General features: G+C 33.5%; 4 protein-coding genes across 8 annotated transcripts in view; 3 read left to right on the top strand and 1 right to left on the bottom strand.

Annotated features, from left to right (window-relative positions):
• Tpst (tyrosylprotein sulfotransferase) overlaps nucleotides 1-5,228 on the bottom strand; it is a 75,546-nt gene extending 70,318 nt beyond the window's left edge. For all 5 annotated transcript variants that reach the window (XM_071787528.1, XM_071787529.1, XM_071787530.1 and 2 more), the window contains exon 1: nucleotides 4,853-5,228. The gene's annotated coding sequence lies outside the window, so the exon portion shown is untranslated. The remainder of the gene's footprint in view (nucleotides 1-4,852) is intronic.
• Nucleotides 5,229-6,736: 1,508 nt separating this feature from the next.
• On the top strand, nucleotides 6,737-10,715 carry LOC139818907 (gephyrin-like). The gene is made up of 12 exons (XM_071787936.1): nucleotides 6,737-6,946; nucleotides 7,289-7,446; nucleotides 7,526-7,719; nucleotides 7,794-7,977; nucleotides 8,275-8,352; nucleotides 8,443-8,718; nucleotides 8,812-8,878; nucleotides 8,945-9,056; nucleotides 9,145-9,426; nucleotides 9,573-9,706; nucleotides 9,846-10,036; nucleotides 10,110-10,715. Exons 1-12 carry the CDS (start codon nucleotides 6,910-6,912, stop codon nucleotides 10,425-10,427), a joined length of 2,031 nt encoding a protein of 676 aa, XP_071644037.1. The 5' UTR covers nucleotides 6,737-6,909; the 3' UTR covers nucleotides 10,428-10,715.
• A 1,521-nt stretch (nucleotides 10,716-12,236) lies between these two features.
• On the top strand, nucleotides 12,237-15,406 carry LOC139819127 (gephyrin-like). Its single transcript, XM_071788316.1, has 9 exons — nucleotides 12,237-12,663; nucleotides 12,733-12,937; nucleotides 13,173-13,448; nucleotides 13,541-13,607; nucleotides 13,681-13,792; nucleotides 13,881-14,162; nucleotides 14,309-14,442; nucleotides 14,523-14,725; nucleotides 14,796-15,406. Exons 1-9 carry the CDS (start codon nucleotides 12,620-12,622, stop codon nucleotides 15,066-15,068), a joined length of 1,596 nt encoding a protein of 531 aa, XP_071644417.1. The 5' UTR covers nucleotides 12,237-12,619; the 3' UTR covers nucleotides 15,069-15,406.
• Nucleotides 15,407-16,395: 989 nt separating this feature from the next.
• LOC139819192 (gephyrin-like) lies at nucleotides 16,396-19,724 on the top strand. The gene is made up of 9 exons (XM_071788388.1): nucleotides 16,396-16,842; nucleotides 16,912-17,107; nucleotides 17,343-17,618; nucleotides 17,709-17,775; nucleotides 17,849-17,960; nucleotides 18,049-18,330; nucleotides 18,463-18,596; nucleotides 18,677-18,891; nucleotides 18,959-19,724. The coding sequence occupies exons 1-9, from the start codon at nucleotides 16,799-16,801 to the stop codon at nucleotides 19,280-19,282; spliced, it is 1,650 nt and encodes a 549-aa protein (XP_071644489.1). The 5' UTR covers nucleotides 16,396-16,798; the 3' UTR covers nucleotides 19,283-19,724.
• Nucleotides 19,725-20,194: the final 470 nt, after the last annotated feature.

The following is a 20,194-nucleotide window of genomic DNA, read 5'->3' as shown; positions in this document are numbered from 1 at the left end:
TAATTTTTCTCTCTTTGAATTTCGTTGTTAGCGACATTGTTACGCTATAGCGTTCGTTACGTTGCTCAATGCCTCACTCACATCTTCATTTACTCGGATGTATCCCGCGCGGATAATGGCTAACAGCTATATGCACCATTATCTGCCTGCGCGGATAATGGACGTCTCATATTGTGCCTCGGAATAATCGGAAGCTACGGTATCTCATCTCTCTGCCGCCATGCTCCTTTCATAGGTAAGATTCTAGACAGGCATATATCGTTAACGCAGAACCGGAATACTGCTAAGGCGCCGTCCCGGCAGAGTGACGTAACGACGCGGCTGACGTTCGATCCGTCCGGGCGCAGACGTCGTCGTCACCGCAACAAGTTGCTCGACAAACTCGGGTCTGGAACCCGAGGGGTTCCCACGAGAGGCTGGCTGGAGTCCCACCCCGCGAGCACCAGGAGTACCGTGCACGTATATGTATCGAATGCAAATACACGGCCACGGGGCGCCATGCCATGCCGATGCCGTGTCGCTCGGTTCACGCGGAGGTGACGGTGGTGGTGCACCACGTCGGTAGCGACCCGACGATCGGGGTCTTGATTTATGGCTGGGTAGCGCGTGTTCAAACGTCGGAAACAAGGACACTGTGGATTTTCGCGTATATGCGTTAATGATTCGAAATAGCCGGCTACCGGTGGCTATCCACGGCCCGGCGCTATTTTACCTTCGTCGCTATCGGGTGATCTCCGTATATCACCCCGGAACGATCGCAACAATTATTCGACCGACGCGACGGTATAGGAAACGCTCCCAGCACTAGTCGTTATCAGGTAACGTTCAGGTAAGATTGATCAAGCTAATTATGGGATGAACGCGAATAATCTCTTGCAATAATAAACCTAACGGATGTTGCAGATAAGCGAGGATGATTGAATGCGCTGTCTTGAATGTATTGAGTTTTTCAAGATAAATGAAATTCTCCTCCATATTCCTTGTAGCAATATAACACAGCACAGTTACTCTCTAGCGATAGAATAACATACATATATTGCGCTCGTCACAATCCAATTTTCAGAGAGCAAATTATTCAAGCACCTGCGAGAGCAAATTGCTACGAGACACGGATAGGTTTCGTTTTAATGTTTTGTTTGACGCATTGTTCGCGCGATTAAATGGGTCAATTAGTTACGTATGCTCGCAGGTTTCACGTATCTAGCTGGACGTACACTCATTATTATCGTTGTGCCCGTAATAACATTTCGCGGCGTTATTGACCTACCAATTATCCCAGTCCTGCTTCACGACGGATATTATCATGTTACGAAGATGAAATATGTATCATCATAAATTTTATCAGATAACGAGGCTTTTTAAACAGTATGTTTAGGATAGCACATATATAGTGCACGATAAAAATAGTAATTTATCTACGGTTTGTATAAAACCGCAATGAAGTAAAACGCTGTTGCATTGGAACAATAAAAAAATAATCCTTAAGCCACCGTGATAAGCTCTTCCTGACACATACGAATACAGTTAATTATTCTTATCGTGGAGTACGAATAAAAGAAATGCGGAAATATAATAGTAGGTAATCTTTATATATATTGCATGCTTTATAAACGATATTAAAGACGCTCGAAAGTGACTTTTCATTTTTTAAGAAACGTGAAAAGCGTTATTAAACTTCTTTTTCAATTGCACGCGTTTAGTTTCCCGAGGAGTGAAAATCGTTGATACAAAACCAGCATTTTCTATGCGGCTCGGCTCGATGTACGACCGAGAGAGCGACATCGGAAGAGAGGAAACCGGCGAGTCGTACAGCAAAAAGATAACAAAAAAAGGAAAAAAAAATCTCGCCGCTCGTTTCACAAAACGGATATACTCCGATAAAGAGCAGTAAACGTGATTGCAGGTTATCCGTAATCAGGTGGAATATACTTTGTAATTGCGCTTCCTTTGCGGAATAATCGCACGATGAAGATACAAACGCAGATACATTTCCGATAAGCCTGCGGAAAACGACTCGGCGGTTTTCCGTTTGGATTATTTCACTCTTCTTGTCAGGCTGACCACTATTGTTTTTGCTCGCCAGCCCGTATTACGTTTATGATATTGACTTACCGTGCCGCAGTGCAGTCCAGCGTTGTGTGTGTGTACATGTGTGTGCGTGTGTGTTACGCGCCGCGTATATATTTTGCGTACCGCCCGAGCTTCATCGCGTCTTTCATACGACGTACAATATTGTAACGAGAGACTCAACTTTGCGGCGCGACGAGAATAATTTACGATACTCCTTCGGCACCACGGAAGATGTGCCAACGAGCTTTTGTTTCGTAAGATGAAAGTGTACACGTATTTTCAATTAAATCCTCGATTCTCCTCCCTCCCGGCTTATAGATTACTATCTCTTTATTTCACAACAGCGTCCATCGAGATAAATTAGTAAGATAAATTAATATAGTTAATAAGCGCGCAGTTCCACGACAGTGCACATCTGATTTTCCGCGATCCGATCTCTGTTTAATTTTTAACTTGCATTTTCGCTGACACTGATCTGTGAAATCTAACAGTATACTTTATATTCTTTTACTTCTACAAATAATGAAGGTAAATTTTATTTACCTTTTTAAATTAAATAGTAAGATTAGTTTTGACGTCTGAAAGATCTTTAAAGCTACATGTTTCTATAATAATAAATAAAGTAACGGTGAAGTATATAAAAATTATCGGTAACAAATTGTATTGTTCTGAAATTAATGAATAATAATTATTAATGAGATTATTTACAACAGAAATTAACGGATAACAAGCGTGTAAACATTTTGCCCATATAGTATAATCGATTAGCACCGGAACTGCACAACGCCAACCGTTGAAATATGCTCGACAAATGTTTGTACAAATGTCTAAAATGCCCGAAATATCTGCATAAAATTACTCACGAAATGCTAATGTAATATCGTGAAATAGCTTCATTCAAAAATCCCTCGCCGGGAATTACAGAATTAGCTAGAGAGTTTCTCTTTACAGTAATTAAATCTTGTTCACACAGGATGTTTCAGAATCCCGTCTCGTATATTTTTAATTTTTACTTATAGATTCTTCGACAAATTTGCATTTCTTGCTGCCCGTTTTTCCCCCGAACAATATTTCCGAGAAAATCATCGTATATACTTGGCCAAAACTGTATAACATTTAACGCTAACTATCCTTACGATTAAACGTTGAATCCAAACTTCAGAAAAGTAAAGTCAATTTAGATGAATAATGAAGTTTCGTTATATTTAATTTAACGTTTTCAGAAGTTTCATTCGCATCATCAAACAATCGTTTATGTTTTAGAACTCTATTACGGATTGCTTCGACATTTCAATTAAGGCACTATCAATTCTTAACAAAGAAATAAAGTTATTAAAACTCAGATAATTTCAACTTATTAATGATTCTTTCCGTTTGTAGCCGCACAATTCTCCCATAAAAATTCATATAAAAACAACTCGCAAATACGTTACGTCGAAAATAAAGTCTCAGAATTCTAGCCGTGAATAAAAGTATATATTGTTATTTCGTGTAAAATTAAAAATCGATGGATATCAGCTAAATAGTCCGCGAAACGTTGATAAAAAAAAATTCACGAAAAAAGCTGATAAGAGAAAATTAATGTTTTATATTGTATTGTTATAATGATAGTATTTTGTCCATAACGTGTAAATGTTTATTTATTATTTTAATGTTGCGTTCAATGCTGAAACCCCTTCATACATAAGGCCGCACTTATCAATGACTGACAAGCCATATTCAGCGCGCGCGCGTGTGTTTTACCTATGATACGATATATTTAGAATTTAAAATTCTAAGATACGCGCGCGCGTTAGAATTTAAAATGCCGAGATACAAACGTTAGAATTTCAAATCGCAGGGTCGACGATATACTTTCCGGTGTTGAATATACGTAAAAATTGCGTCAAATATATAAAATGTATAAACGAGCACAGCAATTTGGAATGTTTATCTACGAATGCATCAAGTACAAAATATACATTTACAAAAATACATCCTTGAAATTGTCGGTCGTCACTCGCGAATATGCGTTTGTCGGCCCCGTCGAGGCCGTCGGTCCAGGAAGTCGCGACTCGCCGCGCGAGTCCACTCCGGAAAGACGCGACGCCATCTGACGCTTTCTCCGGATCGCACGTCCTCTTCGCCACCGCGCGAAAAAAAAGCCTATTTACGTAACGCGAACGGTCGTGCGTCGTGCGTCGCGTCGAGACGCCAGGATGCGGCGCGGGTTTTTGTCGTCGGACAAAAATAAAACGGCGCGCGCGATCTTTTCGCGTGACACGTCCCGCGAGACGCGCCGCGCCATTCAGCGAACGGATCCTATATTTCCACGCATGGCACGGTCATCGACGCATCAGGTGTCAGTCACCCCGGAGTCGCGGAGTCGCGGAGTCGCGAGAACGCGAAAGTCTCGTATGCGCGCGGCTGCCGGCTGGTTTGACGCACGCACGCACGTACGCACGCACGCACCGTCTCTGTGAGGACGAAAATTGCGACGTAATACAACTGATCGCGCCACGGAATCGCGACTCGCGAGCGGAGCGTCGTGCGATCGTACATGCCGTTTCGCGAGCGTCATGTACATATTGTACATCATACATATAAATAGGACGATTCCCCGCGAACGTCGCGAGAAACTTGCCGGGGAAAGTATAGACGTCAAAAACTTTCCGTAGCGGCGAGAATCTCGGAGTAGTCTCGGAGTCGGCGAATCGCGCCAGCTGTAGCGGACGAAGATCGGCGGCGAATCTCGCGGTCACGCTCGCGAGAGAAGAAGGGCGAAACGAAGATCGCTACTTACCCGGCGTACCGTTAACCGTGGCAATTCCAGCCGTGACCCGTCGTGACCGCCGCGGCCGTGTCAGCCTCGTCGTAGTCGTGGTAGTCGTGGTCCTCGTCCCGCGTGTCGCGCGCGCCTTTCACCAGTTTCGCAATCGACGCAGAAGATGCGGCGTCCTCGCGGATCTCCTCGTTCCTCGTCGCGGCGCCGGCTTTGCTTTTTATTTTCTCGGATCACACGCGACGCGCGTCGACCGTCGTGAGACGGTCGACGGACCCCGCCGAGAAACGCACGAGCTTACGCGGACACGCACGAGCGCGAGGACTGCGAGGCGAGGGCGGAAGGAACCATTCCGAACTCCGAACTCCGTACGCTCCAATCGGTCAGCTGCTACTGGCCGCGCCGCCAGACGGCCCGACCGACGACGACGACCGACCGACAGCGAGACGGGAAAAGGGCGGGCGGGGGCGCGAGTCGCGCGCCGCTTCGCAGCGCCGCGCGAAAGCTCCGCCGTGCCCCGTTCTGCCCGCGCCAACGGATGGCGCTGCGACCGTTGCACACCCGCGATTTACGATTCACGATTACCTCCGGCAGATAGAAGCCTGAGAGCCAATTTCACCAACCACGGTTGGCTTAACCGACGATTAAAGTTAGCAGGGTGGATTTATTTCTATTGGTCAATCCTGCTAACTTTAACCGTCGGTTAAGCTAACCGTGGCTGGTGAAATTGGCCTTGAGAGAGGCCATCCCGGCCTTTTTCGTGAGACTGTCGAAAGCCCCTGATGTACGCTACCGCCAGTACATCCATTTTCGAAATTAGTACTACGTAGCCACTTCATTTTCCGACACTGCCGATAAAACATAATTTTGTTGTGTATTATATGTAAAATATATTTATATTATATGTAAATATCTAATAGCCCTTTCTCCCTCTCTTACTTTTTTCTTTCACTTTCACACTTCCCAGACAGCACAAAGTCCAAAATCGGGACATAAGACGTATTTTAGCCAAAAGACATCTTTTAGACGCCTTATGTCCCGCTATTGGACATGCGCGCTGTCTGAGTTGTTTCAAATAAAAGATATGTAGCAAAAACAATTAAAAAAGGCCAAATTTCGAGCAATAATAGGTGTTGAAATTTATATTATAAATTTCAACACCTATTATTACACACCTATAATCTTTTATATCATAAAAGATATGTATCTCCTATCAATTTAAAATTCCGAATACGAGACAATAGGCCTTTATGGAAAATATCGTTAGCAAAACGAATAATATTTGGGGAACAAGCAACAGAGAATGTTTTATAATTTTTAAATATCTTGACGACGACGGTTTATCGTCTTTTATGATATGCGCGATCACCGCGCTGCAAGAACAATCGCGACGAAATTTTTACAAACGATACAATTTAATGTTAATTTTCTATAAAACATAATAAATGATCAGTCTCTAATATATTGAATATATTTCTCTATTTACGACTTAACACGTATTAACTCATTATTTCTAATACATGTATTTATAAATATACATGTTTTGAATTTTTTTTTTCTTGTTTAATTGTTTCAAATTTTCAAGTTATTTATTGATATTAATTTTATACGTTTTATGCACGTATTCTTTAAGCTTGCAGCTAAAATACGACGATATTTGGCAATATTTCTCTCGACTTTTCCACTAATTTACTGCGATATTTGTGACAAAAATCACAAATACCTACACTTATATCAAGAATCACCAGATTCTTGCAAAAATTAAACATTACAAAATATTTAGCATTTTTTATTGTAAAGATTATAAAACATCGCGTATAATTTAGGCTCAGCAGAATCGGTTTTTCGGTTCGAGAAAATTTTCAAATTATATTTAGAAACAGAATCGACATTGTCGAACACAATTTCAATATTAAGAGAGGGAAAAAATGTAAACAGTGTGTGTACGTATCTTATCCCAAACGTTGCCGTACATCATTTCGACTGTTAGCTCAGTCGAGGAACGTATAGTGATTGGGATCAAACATTCAACGGCACAAGTACCACGGCGAGTGTAGCAAATATAGAAAAGCGAAAAGATGTCTGAAATGGCTATAAGAGCACAATTTGTAATTTGTACGTATCATAATATGTATTCTTCATGTATTATATCCTTGTAAATATTGCACAAATAATATAACAAAATCCGTTTCTTAAATACACGATTATAATCAGAAATGCTTTATATAAGACATTTAAATTTAATTGAACTATTATATCCTAATAAAGGTAATAATAAATAAGTATACAGTATAATATCGAAAAGCATCCTCACGCGTATATTTTTATTATAGAGTTACGTTTAACAGCTATTCGTAAATATTGGAAAAAGAAAGCAAATTATAATAAAATATACACGTATCTTTAAACGTATTATTACATTTTTAAAAGTCTAATAATTCTATCGTGTTCATTTAGTACATCAATCAGGTACGATTGATTCGGAAGAAAGTGAAGATCTTTTAGATCCACGCTTCAATGTAAAATATGAAGAGTTTTTCCAGATAATAGCAGATACACCCAACGTAGAAGTGGTTGATATCACAGTTGTGAGACCAGTTAAAATTATTATAACGGTAAATATACATACAATAAATATATATCACAAATATTTATATTATTAGTCTTTAATTTTCCTTTATTAATATGACGTAGAAAAAATTACTTTCAACGTGTACAAATAACAAAGCTGATATTATTTTCATCATTGGTGACGTTGAATCCACTGAGAAACGATATGCGAATGAAGCGATTGAAACTGTTACTGTTGATCGCAAAAAACTATCTACAGATTTGATAAATTTGATGACAAACATGGAAAAAAAACTGAAGGAGATTACGCATTATAAGTAAACTTTTATTTTTATTTACGTTGTAATCTTTAATTTTGTAACTCTTACAATTTATTTATTCTCACAACTAGATATGGAATACGCAACAAGACGTTATTCATTAATTTGTCTGGCTTAAACAACGATAAAAGAGAGTGCTTTACAGCAATTTTAGATATGCTGCCGAATATGACGCATTTGATACATGAAAACGAAACTCAACGTCCTTCATTATCTGACATTGCATGCTCTTTCAATGATGAATTTCCAAAACAGGTAAAATACTTTTATCGATTAGAACGTTCTGAAGAAGACCATGGTCGAAATGTAAATGTTATATATATATACATATTTTTATTAAATTTTAATTTTAAACTAACATATAAAATTTTTTTGCTCGAATTTTGACCGTTCAACTTTTTTTAGCTTTGCTATTATCGAGTGTATGTATCTTGTTTTTATTAAGTAAAATACTGTTGAAATTGTAAAATACTGTTAGAAAAACTTTTGTTAGAATTGATAATTTGTAACAAATTTATAAGATAATATAGACTACGAAATTTATTTGCATAGGGAAAAGATAAGAATGCGAATGAAAATCTTGAGACATCCTCTGTTTCGCTTACATCTTCGCAATCATCACTTACAGAAGTAAAACACTCTATACAATAAATAATGATTTTATAACATTATATATATATATAAATATGCATACATATACAAAATTAAATATACTTACAGAATATGAATGATAATCCAAACAATTGCCACAAGCAATTGTTCCCCACAATTCTTTTAGAAGAAGCATTGGACATATTGAATCAGGTAGCACAGGCAGGGATGGATAAAATAAATCATGAATCGGTGAAGATAAAGGATGCTTATGGCAGAGTACTATGTGAAAACGTACATCCGAATTGTTGCGTGCCACCATTTAGAACTTCCTATAAGCATGGATACGCAGTGTCGGTAAAAGATGGAAAAGGATTGAGAAGAGTGCAGGAAGGAGAAAATAGAGTAAGTTGAATCAGACGCACATACATATATGTATAAAATATGTAACAACCTGCAATTATTAAAATTAACTAGAATTAAACGAAACTTTTTCAGTTTCCTCCGCTTCCGCTTCAACCTGGAACATGCGTATGGGTGAATAATGGAGCGCCTATTCCCAATGGTAAGTGATTATACATTAAGCTGATCTATTTATAGTAAAGAAATTAACTGCCGTATCCGATTATAGGAGCAACCGCAGTTGTTCCAGAGAAGGATACGAAACCATTAAAAGAATCCCCGAACAACGACAGCAAGTATATTGAAATATTGATTGAACCAAACAGCGGACAAAACATTAAGTACAAACTTAATAATTTCCATACGATAAAAATTCTATTTCTATTTACCAAAACAGTTAATTTATTTGTCTGTATATCTATTTTAAAGACCTATAGGTTTCGACATATGTTCCAAAAAAAATAATATTATTCTAAAGAAATTTACACGTATTGGCCCAGAAGAAATAGGACTTTTGACAGCTTGCGGCTGTAAAAACGTTACAGTCGCTAAACAGTTGTCTATGGGTGTATTGTCCATCGGCGATAATTTAGAAGAACCTGGAGAACCTTTAAAACCAGGATTTGTCTATGACATTAACAGAATAACTTTAATCTCATTACTAAAGCATAATAGCTACTCTCCTTTGGATTTCGGAATTGTAAATAATAAGTAAGGGCGTTTAAAAATTATTCTAGCTTCGAATACACAAGCTATTATATATTGCTATATAATATTCTATATACTTAAAATTATTATTAATTTTGTTACTTTATAATTAATTAAATACTTAATACATAGTGATTTATTTTTTCTAGATGTTCGTCTATTCGGGAGAAAATCGAGAAAGCTTTAGAAAGAGTAGATATACTTGTGACGACAGGCTCTATTAATGACAAAGATTTATTGAAGATCATTTTAACGAAATATTTGAAAGCCGAAATACATTTCGGTACCATTTATTTTTCTCATTATAATTACTTTAATTACCAATTTATCAAAAAGAAAACATGCATACCTATAAATACATTCAATACATTGTATATCATTGTATATATAAAAACATGGTATAATTGTACGCGCTCTTTTAGGTAATGTAGATATAAAACCAGGAAAGTCAACGGCACTAGCAAGTTGCAAGTTCAATGACGAGACAAAGTATTTCTTATGTTTGTCAGGAAATCCGACATCCGCTTTCATTGCCGCGCATATGTTCCTTTTGCCCTTTGTGAACAAGTTGCATTGCGATTTATCTGCAGACCCTGTTGCAATATCAGTTCAAGTAAGATTGTTCTTATACATATTGCGTAATAGTAAAATATACCTCCTATTGTTACGTTGTTATAAAATTGTAGACAAACCCGAGAAACGCTTTGTTTCTTTTACATCATCGTCGTAGATTAGCGTGGGCAGATTTAGAGTTCGATGATATAAAAAAAATCACAAAAGCTTCCGGGATGGATAGTTTCTCCAAGAATAAACTATGTAATATGGTATGTTCAAACGCACTTTTACTATTACCAAAGAGAAAGCAAGATGAAAAGCTACTACCTAAAACCAATAATACTACGGCATTACTTATCGACTATCCCAGAAAGTTAATAAGTCTATTACCTTATCGTCTAAGATCTAATAAAACTCTAGAAAAAGTACAACATAAATACAAAATCTAATAATGCTTCATTAATTATTTTTACTTTTAAGTTTAAAGTCGTAAAAATCTCATCATCATACATGATTGCAAGAATAAATATTCTAAATTTCAAGTAATTTCAAAAATATTGTATGATCAATGTTTTCATCAATTTTGATTTTATCGCTTTTTATATAGTTTTTAATTATACTATACGTAGATTGTAACTAGATAATTTGCGTTTGCACATTATATCAGAATTGATGGATAATACTTTTGAAAATGCTTCTATAAATTTAGAATGTAATAATAGATTTTCGCAATTTTCATGTATCATAAGTCCTCATACAATTTTTTTAAAAAATGCTCAAATTTTAATTTGTTATAATATAACAAATATATGATGTAGTGTATATGTGTATTTTCACAAACAACTGTTTTACTAAAAATAAATGTAACAGAATTTTTATTATTTAATTAAATAATAATTATTAATATTTATTTAAATAATAAGCGTTTTATTTTATTTCAAATAATTATCTATTATTTGATTAATTTACAATTAAACAACTTATAATTTCCAATAACTGATGGTTAACTAGACATGTATACAAATGTTATAATTTTAATTGTAACGCATTTGAGCATTATTTTAGTTACATATGACAACAGTTATTTTTATTTTATTTTATTTAAATATACATTTATTACTTTATTCTTATATCTGCATTCTCTTTCTTTTATATATAAAAAATGTATTTGTTATGTTGTAATATATATAATATGTCACATATATTGTACATATGTATTACATATGTTTAATATACACATATATACAATTTATGACACATTGTTCATATACTATGTATTATTATTATATTATTGTATTATAATATATGTATAATATAGTAATGCATTATTAATGTATTGAAAATATAATAAATATGTTAAAACCACAAGAACATATCTGAAATTTTGTTGCTTTGAGTTTTCTTCTCAAATGTAATAATAGTTGCACTTTTAATTAAATTTGTCTTAATATGTGTATATATATATATATATATATATATATATATATATATATATAAAGTTGTCATAGGTATTCAAATTTAAAAGTTAGAATAAAATTATCATTTTTTATTCTAAGGATTTTAATATTCTCAAGATATCGCGTATAATTTACGTTCGGCAAAATTGGTTTTTCGATTCAAAGAGAATCTCACTAACAATAAAGTTAAATTTAAAAACAAAATCGACATTGTCGAACACAAAGTCAATATTGAGAAAAGACAAAAGTATAAACAGTATACCTCATCGCAAAATGTTCCCGTACATCAATTCGACTATTAGATAACATTACCTCAGCCAACAAACAACAATTGATATCAGACATACTGAAGAAACGACACAAGAGTAGCACGGCAAATATCAGCAAGCACGGAAAGATGTCAGAAAAGGCTAAAATGACAATAAGAGTTAAAATTATAATTCGTATGTACCGTAATATAATATGTATTCTTCATGTATTATGTCCTTGTAAATATTTCACAAATATAATAATATGATAAAGTCCAGTTTTAAGTACCTTAATATAATCAGAAATGTTTCAGTATAAACATATAAAATTAGTTAAAACATTATGTTTATACATTAGAAATATAATAAAATACCTTATTTAAAATGTATAATAATAAATAAACCTATGCAGTACAAAAGTAAACTATAACAAAACACACACACACACACACACACACACACACACACATACATATCTTTAAACGTAATGGCGTTATTATATTTTTAAAAGTCTAATAATTTTATCGCGTTTATTTAGAATGTAAACCAGATACATTTGACTTAGACCAGAATGCAGATTCTTTAAACGAACCATCATTTGAAAATTTTAAGGCAAAATATGAAAAGTTTCTGGAGATGGTAACATATATACCTAACACAGAAATAGTCGATATTATTATCATAAGCCCAGTTAAAATGATCATAATGGTAATAATTGTGCGCAGAGTGAATACGTAAAATAAATGATTGTATTATTCTTTAATTTTCTTTTTTATTAATATGACATAGGGACAATTACTTTCGTGTATAAATAACGAAGCTGATATTATTTTCATCATTGGTGACGTTGAATCTACTGAGAAACAATATGCAAATGAAGCGATTGATAGTGTTACTGTTGATCGCAAAAAACTGCCTACAGAATTAGCAAATTTGATGACAAACATAGAAAAAAAACTGGAGGAGATTATGCGTTACAGGTAAACTTTTATTTTCAATTTACGTTGCATTCTTTAACCTTGCAACTCTTACAATTGATTTACTATCAGAACTAGATGTGGAATACGCAATAAAACGTTATTCATAAATTTGTCTGGCACACACGAAGATAGAGAAACATGTATAGCAGCTATTTCAGATATATTAATAAATGCGATGCATTTGGTGCTGGGTAAACGAGAAACTCAACATTTTTCACTTTCTGATATTGCATCATCTGCTTCTGCAAGCAGAGATAATGATTTTCCAGAGCAGGTAAAATACCGTCTATGTTAAAATTTATAATTTATAACAAATTTATAAGATGATATTGGCTACGAAATATGTTTGTATAGGGAAAAGATAAGGATGCGAATGAAAATCTTGAGAAATCCTCTTCTTCGTCTACTTACTTCTTCATGTTCACCACTTACAGAATTAAGATACTCTGCATGATAAATAATGATTTAATATTGTATATATGCATGTACAAAGTTAAATATACTTACAGAATATGAACAATAATCCAAACAATTGCCATAAGGAATTGTTTCCCACAATTCCTTTAGAAGATGCATTGGAGATATTGAATAAGATAGCACAGGCAAAGATGGATAAGATAAATCATGAATCGGTGAAGATAAAGGATGCTTATGGCAGAATACTATGTGAAGACGTACATCCGAATTGTTCCGTGCCACCGTTTAGAACTTCCTCTAAGCATGGGTACGCAGTGTCGGTAAAAGATGGAAAAGAATTGAGAAGAGTGCAGGAAGGAGAAAATGGGGTAAGTTGAATCAGACGCACCATACATGTGTGTAATATGTAACAACCTACAATTATTAAAATATTAACTAGAATTAAACAAAACTTTTTCAGTTTCCTCCGCTTCCGCTTCAACCTGGAACATGCGTATGGGTAAACAGTGGGGAGCCTATTCCTGAAGGTATATATTGTAATTTACATTACGCTGATTCATTTACAGTGACGAATTAATTGCCATTTCTATCCGGTTGCAGGGGCAACAGCAGTTGTACAAGTGAAGGATACAAAGCCATTAGAAGGATCCCCGAACGACGACAGCAAGTATATTGAGATAATGATTAAACCACAACACGGACAAAACATTAAGTACAAACTTAATAATTTCCATACGATAAAAATTCTATTTCTATTTACCAAAACAGTTAATTTATTTGTCTGTATATCTATTTTAAAGACCTATAGGTTTCGACATATGTGACAGAAAAAAGGATATTATTCTAAAGAAATTTACACGTATTGGCCCAGAGGAAATAGGAGTCTTGGCAGCTTCCGGGTGCAAAGAAGTTATAGTCGCTAAACGGTTGTCTATAGGTGTGTTATCCATCGGCGATAACTTACAAGAACCTGGAGAACCTTTACAACCAGGATTTACTTACGATATTAACAGAATAACTTTAATCTCATTATTAAAACATAATGGCTACTCTTCTTTGGATTTCGGAATTGTGAATGATAAGTAAGGACTTTTAAAATTTATTACGACTTTAAACATACAAGATATTTTATTTACAAATAATTATTAATTTTGTAGCTTTAATAATTAATTTTAAATAATCAATACATCAATAATCAATAATCAATACGTAATTAATCTTTTTCCAGATCTTCGTCTATTCAGGAGAAAATCGAGGAAGCTTTAAAAAGAGTAGATATACTTGTGACGACAGGCTCTATTAATGATAAGGATTTATTAAAGAACATTTTAATGAATTACTTTAAAGCTGATGTACATTTTGGTACTTTTTATTTTTCTCATTAGTTAATAATTTATGAAAAAAAAGATATACCTCGTACAAAACTGCACCTACTTTTTTAGGTAATGTAAATATAAAACCAGGGAAATCAACGACACTAGCAAGTTGCAAGATTAAGTCTAAGATCAATTACGAGACGAAGTATTTCTTGTGTTTTTCGGGAAATCCGATGTCCGCTTTGACTGCCGCGCATCTATTCCTTTTGCCCTTTGTGAACAAGTTGCATTGCGATGCAAATACAGAACCTGCTGCAATACCAACTCAGGTAAAGTTGTTTTCACATATCGCGAGATAGAAAGATATTCCTGTTACTATATGACGTTGTAAAATTGTAGACAGACGCTTCGTTCCTTTTACATCATCGTCGTAGAATAGCGTGGACATGTTTACGATGGCTCAATAAAAAAAACGTCGCAAGGGCTATCAACACGAATAATCGCTACAAGGATACACTGTGCAATATGATAGGTTCAAACGCATTTTACCTCTTACCAACGACAGAGCAGAATGTAGAACCGCTATTTGAAACCAACAATATGAACGCGTCACTTGTTGACTATCCCAAAAATGTCTATCATTCGTTACTTGAGATGCATCTTTTGAAATAGAGAAACTAATAACGCTTTATTACTTATTTTTACTTTTATAAGTTTGAAGTCGTAAAAGTCTCATCATCACGAGTGCATGCTTCATAAAGTATATCGCGAGTTTCGCGGAAGAACCGTTAAATAAAGCTAGATTCTATAAATTTTACATCACAAGTACTATATCACAAGTACTATGTGTTCATTGTTTCCATCAATTCTGATTTCATTGCTTTTTATATATTATATTTTTAATTTTACAATATGTAGATTATAATGAGATAATTTCCGTTATCACATTATTTCAGAATTGAAGTTTCATACTTTTGAACCTGTTTGTATAAATATAGAATAATATAGTAATGCGCATTAATATATTAAAAATATAATAAATACGTTAAAAGCATAACAGCATATCTGGAATCCTGTTGCTTTGAGTTTTCTTTTTAACGTATATAACAATAGTTGTATTTTTAATTAAAAATTTTTCCTAATACTGCAACGACTATTGTATTTATTGCAATGTATTCCTTTTAAATTTCTAATATAAAAAGGCATAAATTATTAATTCTGTCGTTATTGTATATTTCTCTCGTGTCAATTTATATTATCATTTTTTATTGTGATTATTACGAAGATTTTTCAAGATTTTAAGATATTGCATATAATTTATGCTCGATAAAATTGGCTTTCTGATTCAAAGAGAACCAACAATAAGTTATATATATATTTAAAAACAAAATCGACATTGTCGAATACAATTTCAATGCTGAGAAAGGACAATAATATAAACAGTCCCTTATCACAAAACTTTCCCGTACATCAATTCGACTGTTAGATAAAATTCGTCGGCTCAGTTGACGAACGTGGCAACAGATATCAAACATACGGAAGAAAAGGCAAAAATAGAGCGGCGAGTATCAGCAAACACGGAAAGATGTCCGAAAAGACAATAAGAGCTGAAATTATAACTCGTATGTACCATTATATACATATATTCCTCATATTATTATATTCATGTAAATATATGGCATATATAATATGCCATAAGTACATTTTTAAATACTCTATTCTAACCAGAAATGTTTTAGTCAAAACATTTAAAATTAGTTAAAGCATTATATTTGTACATTAAAAATATATTAACGTATCTTATTTAATATCTATATCTATAATAATAAATCAGTCTATGAACAACATGATACTGAAAAAAATTCTCACGTAGAGTCTTATTATAGAGTCACGTTTAACAACTACTCGTAAATATTGAAGAGTACAAATTACAACAAAATTTACATATATCTTTAAACGTAATGGCATTATTATATTAAATTTGTTAAAAACCTAATAATTGTATCGTGTTTATTTAGTATATATGACAGATACAAATAACTTAAAAGAAAGTGAAGATATTTTAGACCCACGATCCAATGTGAAAGTTGAAGAGATTATTCGAGAGGTGGTAACATATATACCTAACGCAAAAATAGTCGATATTATTAATATTGTAAACCCAGATAAAACTATCATAACGGTAATTGTGCGCACAGTAAATACGTATAATAAATACTTGTATTTTTCTTTAATTTTCCTTTATTAATATGACATAGAAAGAATTACTTTCAACAAATAACAAAACTGATATTATTTTCATCATTGGTGACGTTGACTTTACTGAGAGACAATGTGCAAATGAAGCGATTGAAAGTGTCACTGTTGATCGCAAAGAACTGTCTACAGAATTAACAAATTTGATGACAAACATAGAAAAAAAACTGGAGGAGATTATGCGTCACAGGTAAACTTTTATTTTCAATTTACGTTGCATTCTTTAACCTTGCAACTCTTACAATTGATTTACTATCAGAACTAGATGTGGAATACGCAATAAAACGTTATTCATAAATTTGTCTGGCACACACGAAGATAGAGAAAAATGTATGGCAGCTATTTCAGATATATTAATGAATGCGATGCATTTGGTGGGTAAACGAGAAACTCAACATTTTTCACTTTCTGATATTGCATCATCTGCAAGCAGAGATAATGATTTTCCAGAGCAGGTAAAATACCGTCTACGTTAAAATTTATAATTTATAACAAATTTATAAGACAATATTGGCTACGAAATATGTTTGTATAGGGAAAAGATAAGGATGCGAATGAAAATCTTGAGAAATCCTCTTCGTCGTCTACTTACTTCTTCATGTTCATCACTTACAGAATTAAGATACTCTGCATGATAAATAATGTTTTAATATTGTATATATGCATGTACAAAGTTAAATATATTTACAGAATATGAACAATAATCCAAACAATTTCCATAAGGAATTGTTTCCCACAATTCCTTTAGAAGATGCATTGAAGATATTGAATAAGGTAGCACAAGCAGGGATGGATAAAATAAATCATGAATCGGTGAAGATAAAGGATGCTTATGGCAGAATACTATGTGAAGACGTACATCCGAATTGTCCCGTGCCACCATTTAGAACTTCCTGTAAGCATGGGTACGCAGTGTCGGTAAAAGATGGAAAAGGATTGAGAAGAGTGCAGGAAGGAGAAAATGGAGTAAGTTGAATCAGACGCACCATACATGTGTGTAATATGTAACAACCTACAATTATTCAAATTAACTAGAATTAAACAAAACTTTTTCAGTTTCCTCCGCTTCCGCTTCAACCTGGAACATGCGTATGGGTAAACAGTGGAGAGCCTATTCCCGAAGGTATATATTATAATTTACATTACGCTGATTCATTTACAGTGACGAATTAATTGCCATTTCTATCCGGTTGCAGGGGCAACAGCGGTTGTACAAGTGAAGGATACAAAGCCATTAGAAGGAACCCCGAACGGCGACAGCAAGTATATTGAGATAATGATTAAACCACAACACGGACAAAACATTAAGTACAAACTTAATAATTTCCATACGATAAAAATTCTATTTCTATTTACCAAAACAGTTAATTTATTTGTCTGTATATCTATTTTAAAGACCTATAGGTTTCGACATATGTGGCAAAAAAAAGAATATTATTCAAAAGAAATCTACACGTATTGGCCCAGAGGAAATAGGAATCTTGGCAGCTTCCGGGTGCAAAAAAGTTATAGTCGCTAAACGGTTGTCTATAGGTGTGTTATCCATCGGCGATAACTTACAAGAACCTGGAGAACCTTTACAACCAGGATTTACTTACGATATTAACAGAATAACTTTAATCTCATTATTAAAACATAATGGCTACTCTTCTTTGGATTTCGGAATTGTGAATGATAAGTAAGGACTTTTAAAATTTATTACGACTTTAAACATACAAGATATTTTATTTACAAATAATTATTAATTTTGTAGCTTTATAATTAATTATATATATAAATAATCAATACATCGTAATTAATCTTTTTCTAGATTTTCGCCTATTCGGGAGAAAATCGAGAAAGCTTTAAAAAAAGTAGATATACTTGTGACGACAGGCTCTATTAATGATAAGGATTTATTGAAGAACATTTTAATGAATTACTTTAAAGCTGATGTACATTTTGGTACTTTTTATTTTTCTCATTAGTTAACAATTTATGAAAAAGAAGATATACCTAGTACAAAACTGCACCTACTTTTTTAGGTAATGTAAATATGAAACCAGGGAAATCAACGACACTAGCAAGTTGCAAGATTAAGTCTAAGATTAAGTCTAAGATCAATTACGAGACAAAGTATTTCTTATGTTTGTCGGGAAATCCGATGTCCGCTTTGACTGCCGCGCATATATTCCTTTTGCCCTTTGTGAAAAAGTTGCATTGCAATGCAAATACAGAACCTGCTGCAATACCAACTCAGGTAAGGTTTTTTCACATATCGCGAGATAGAAAGATGTTCCTGTTACTATAACGTTGTAAAATTGTAGACAGACGCCTCATTTCTTTTACATCATCGTCCTAGATTAGCATGGACATGTTTACGGTTCAATGAAAAAAACATCGAAAAAGCTTTAAACATGGGTAATTTCTACAAGGATAGACTATGTAATATGACAGATTCAAACGCACTTTTAGTGTTACCGGAGAGAAAGCAAGAGCTATTATCTAGTACCGAAAATATACCAGCGTTACTTATCGACTATCCCAAAAGTTTCGATTGTCCATTACTTTATGAGATGCGTCCAAATAATAGAGTAACTAATAACGCTTTATCACTTATGTTTGAAATGGTAAAAGTCTCACCATCTTAAATAAATGCATGTGTCATAAAATATATTCGCTAGTTTGGTGGAAGAATTTTACCGTTAAATAGAAATTTTTAATTTCAAATAATTTCAGAAATATCTTTGATCATTGTTTCCATTAATTCTGATTTTGTTGCTTTTAATATAGTTTGAATTTTACGACATGTAAGTTGTAACGATAATTTTTGTTTGCACATTAGTTCAGAATTGATGGGTAATGCTTCTAAACATGTTTCTATAAATTAAAAATGTAATGACAATCGCGTTTTTAGCCATCATACGTATTCATAAAATCTGTTCGAATGATTTATTATTATCAATATATTTTATTTTGCAGTAATATGACGAATATATGATATAGTGTCGCTATATTTACAAATAATTGTTTTATTAAAAGTGAATAAAACAGAATTTTTATTCTTTAATTAAATAATAAACGTTTTGGTTTACTTTCAATTAAATAATAAACGTTTTGTTTTATTTTAAATAATTATTATTTAATTAAAATACAATTAAACAATTTATAATTTTCAATAATTAACCGCTAACTAAACATATGTAAATATACAATACAGTTATAATTTTAATTATAACACAACTATTGAGCATAATTTTATCTGCATTATTTTAGATGTAACAACAGTTATGTGATCTAGTTTTATTTAAATGTACATTTGTATTATTTGTACATATGTATTATTTGTTACCTAATATTTCTTTCTTTCGTCAAATAGTAGTAAACACTACTGTTATTTTTGTTGTATTAAAATTATATAGATATTATATATTATATATATATTTTACACATATATTATATGTGTATCATATATATATATATTATTATATTTTATATTTATCTATATATACAATGTATGACATATTGTTTGTATACATATTGTAATTATATAATGTGTTATT

Source organism: Temnothorax longispinosus, chromosome 9 (genome assembly GCF_030848805.1).
Source record: "Temnothorax longispinosus isolate EJ_2023e chromosome 9, Tlon_JGU_v1, whole genome shotgun sequence".
Taxonomy (NCBI): domain Eukaryota; kingdom Metazoa; phylum Arthropoda; class Insecta; order Hymenoptera; family Formicidae; genus Temnothorax; species Temnothorax longispinosus.
This window is presented reverse-complemented; position numbering and strand designations above follow the sequence as displayed.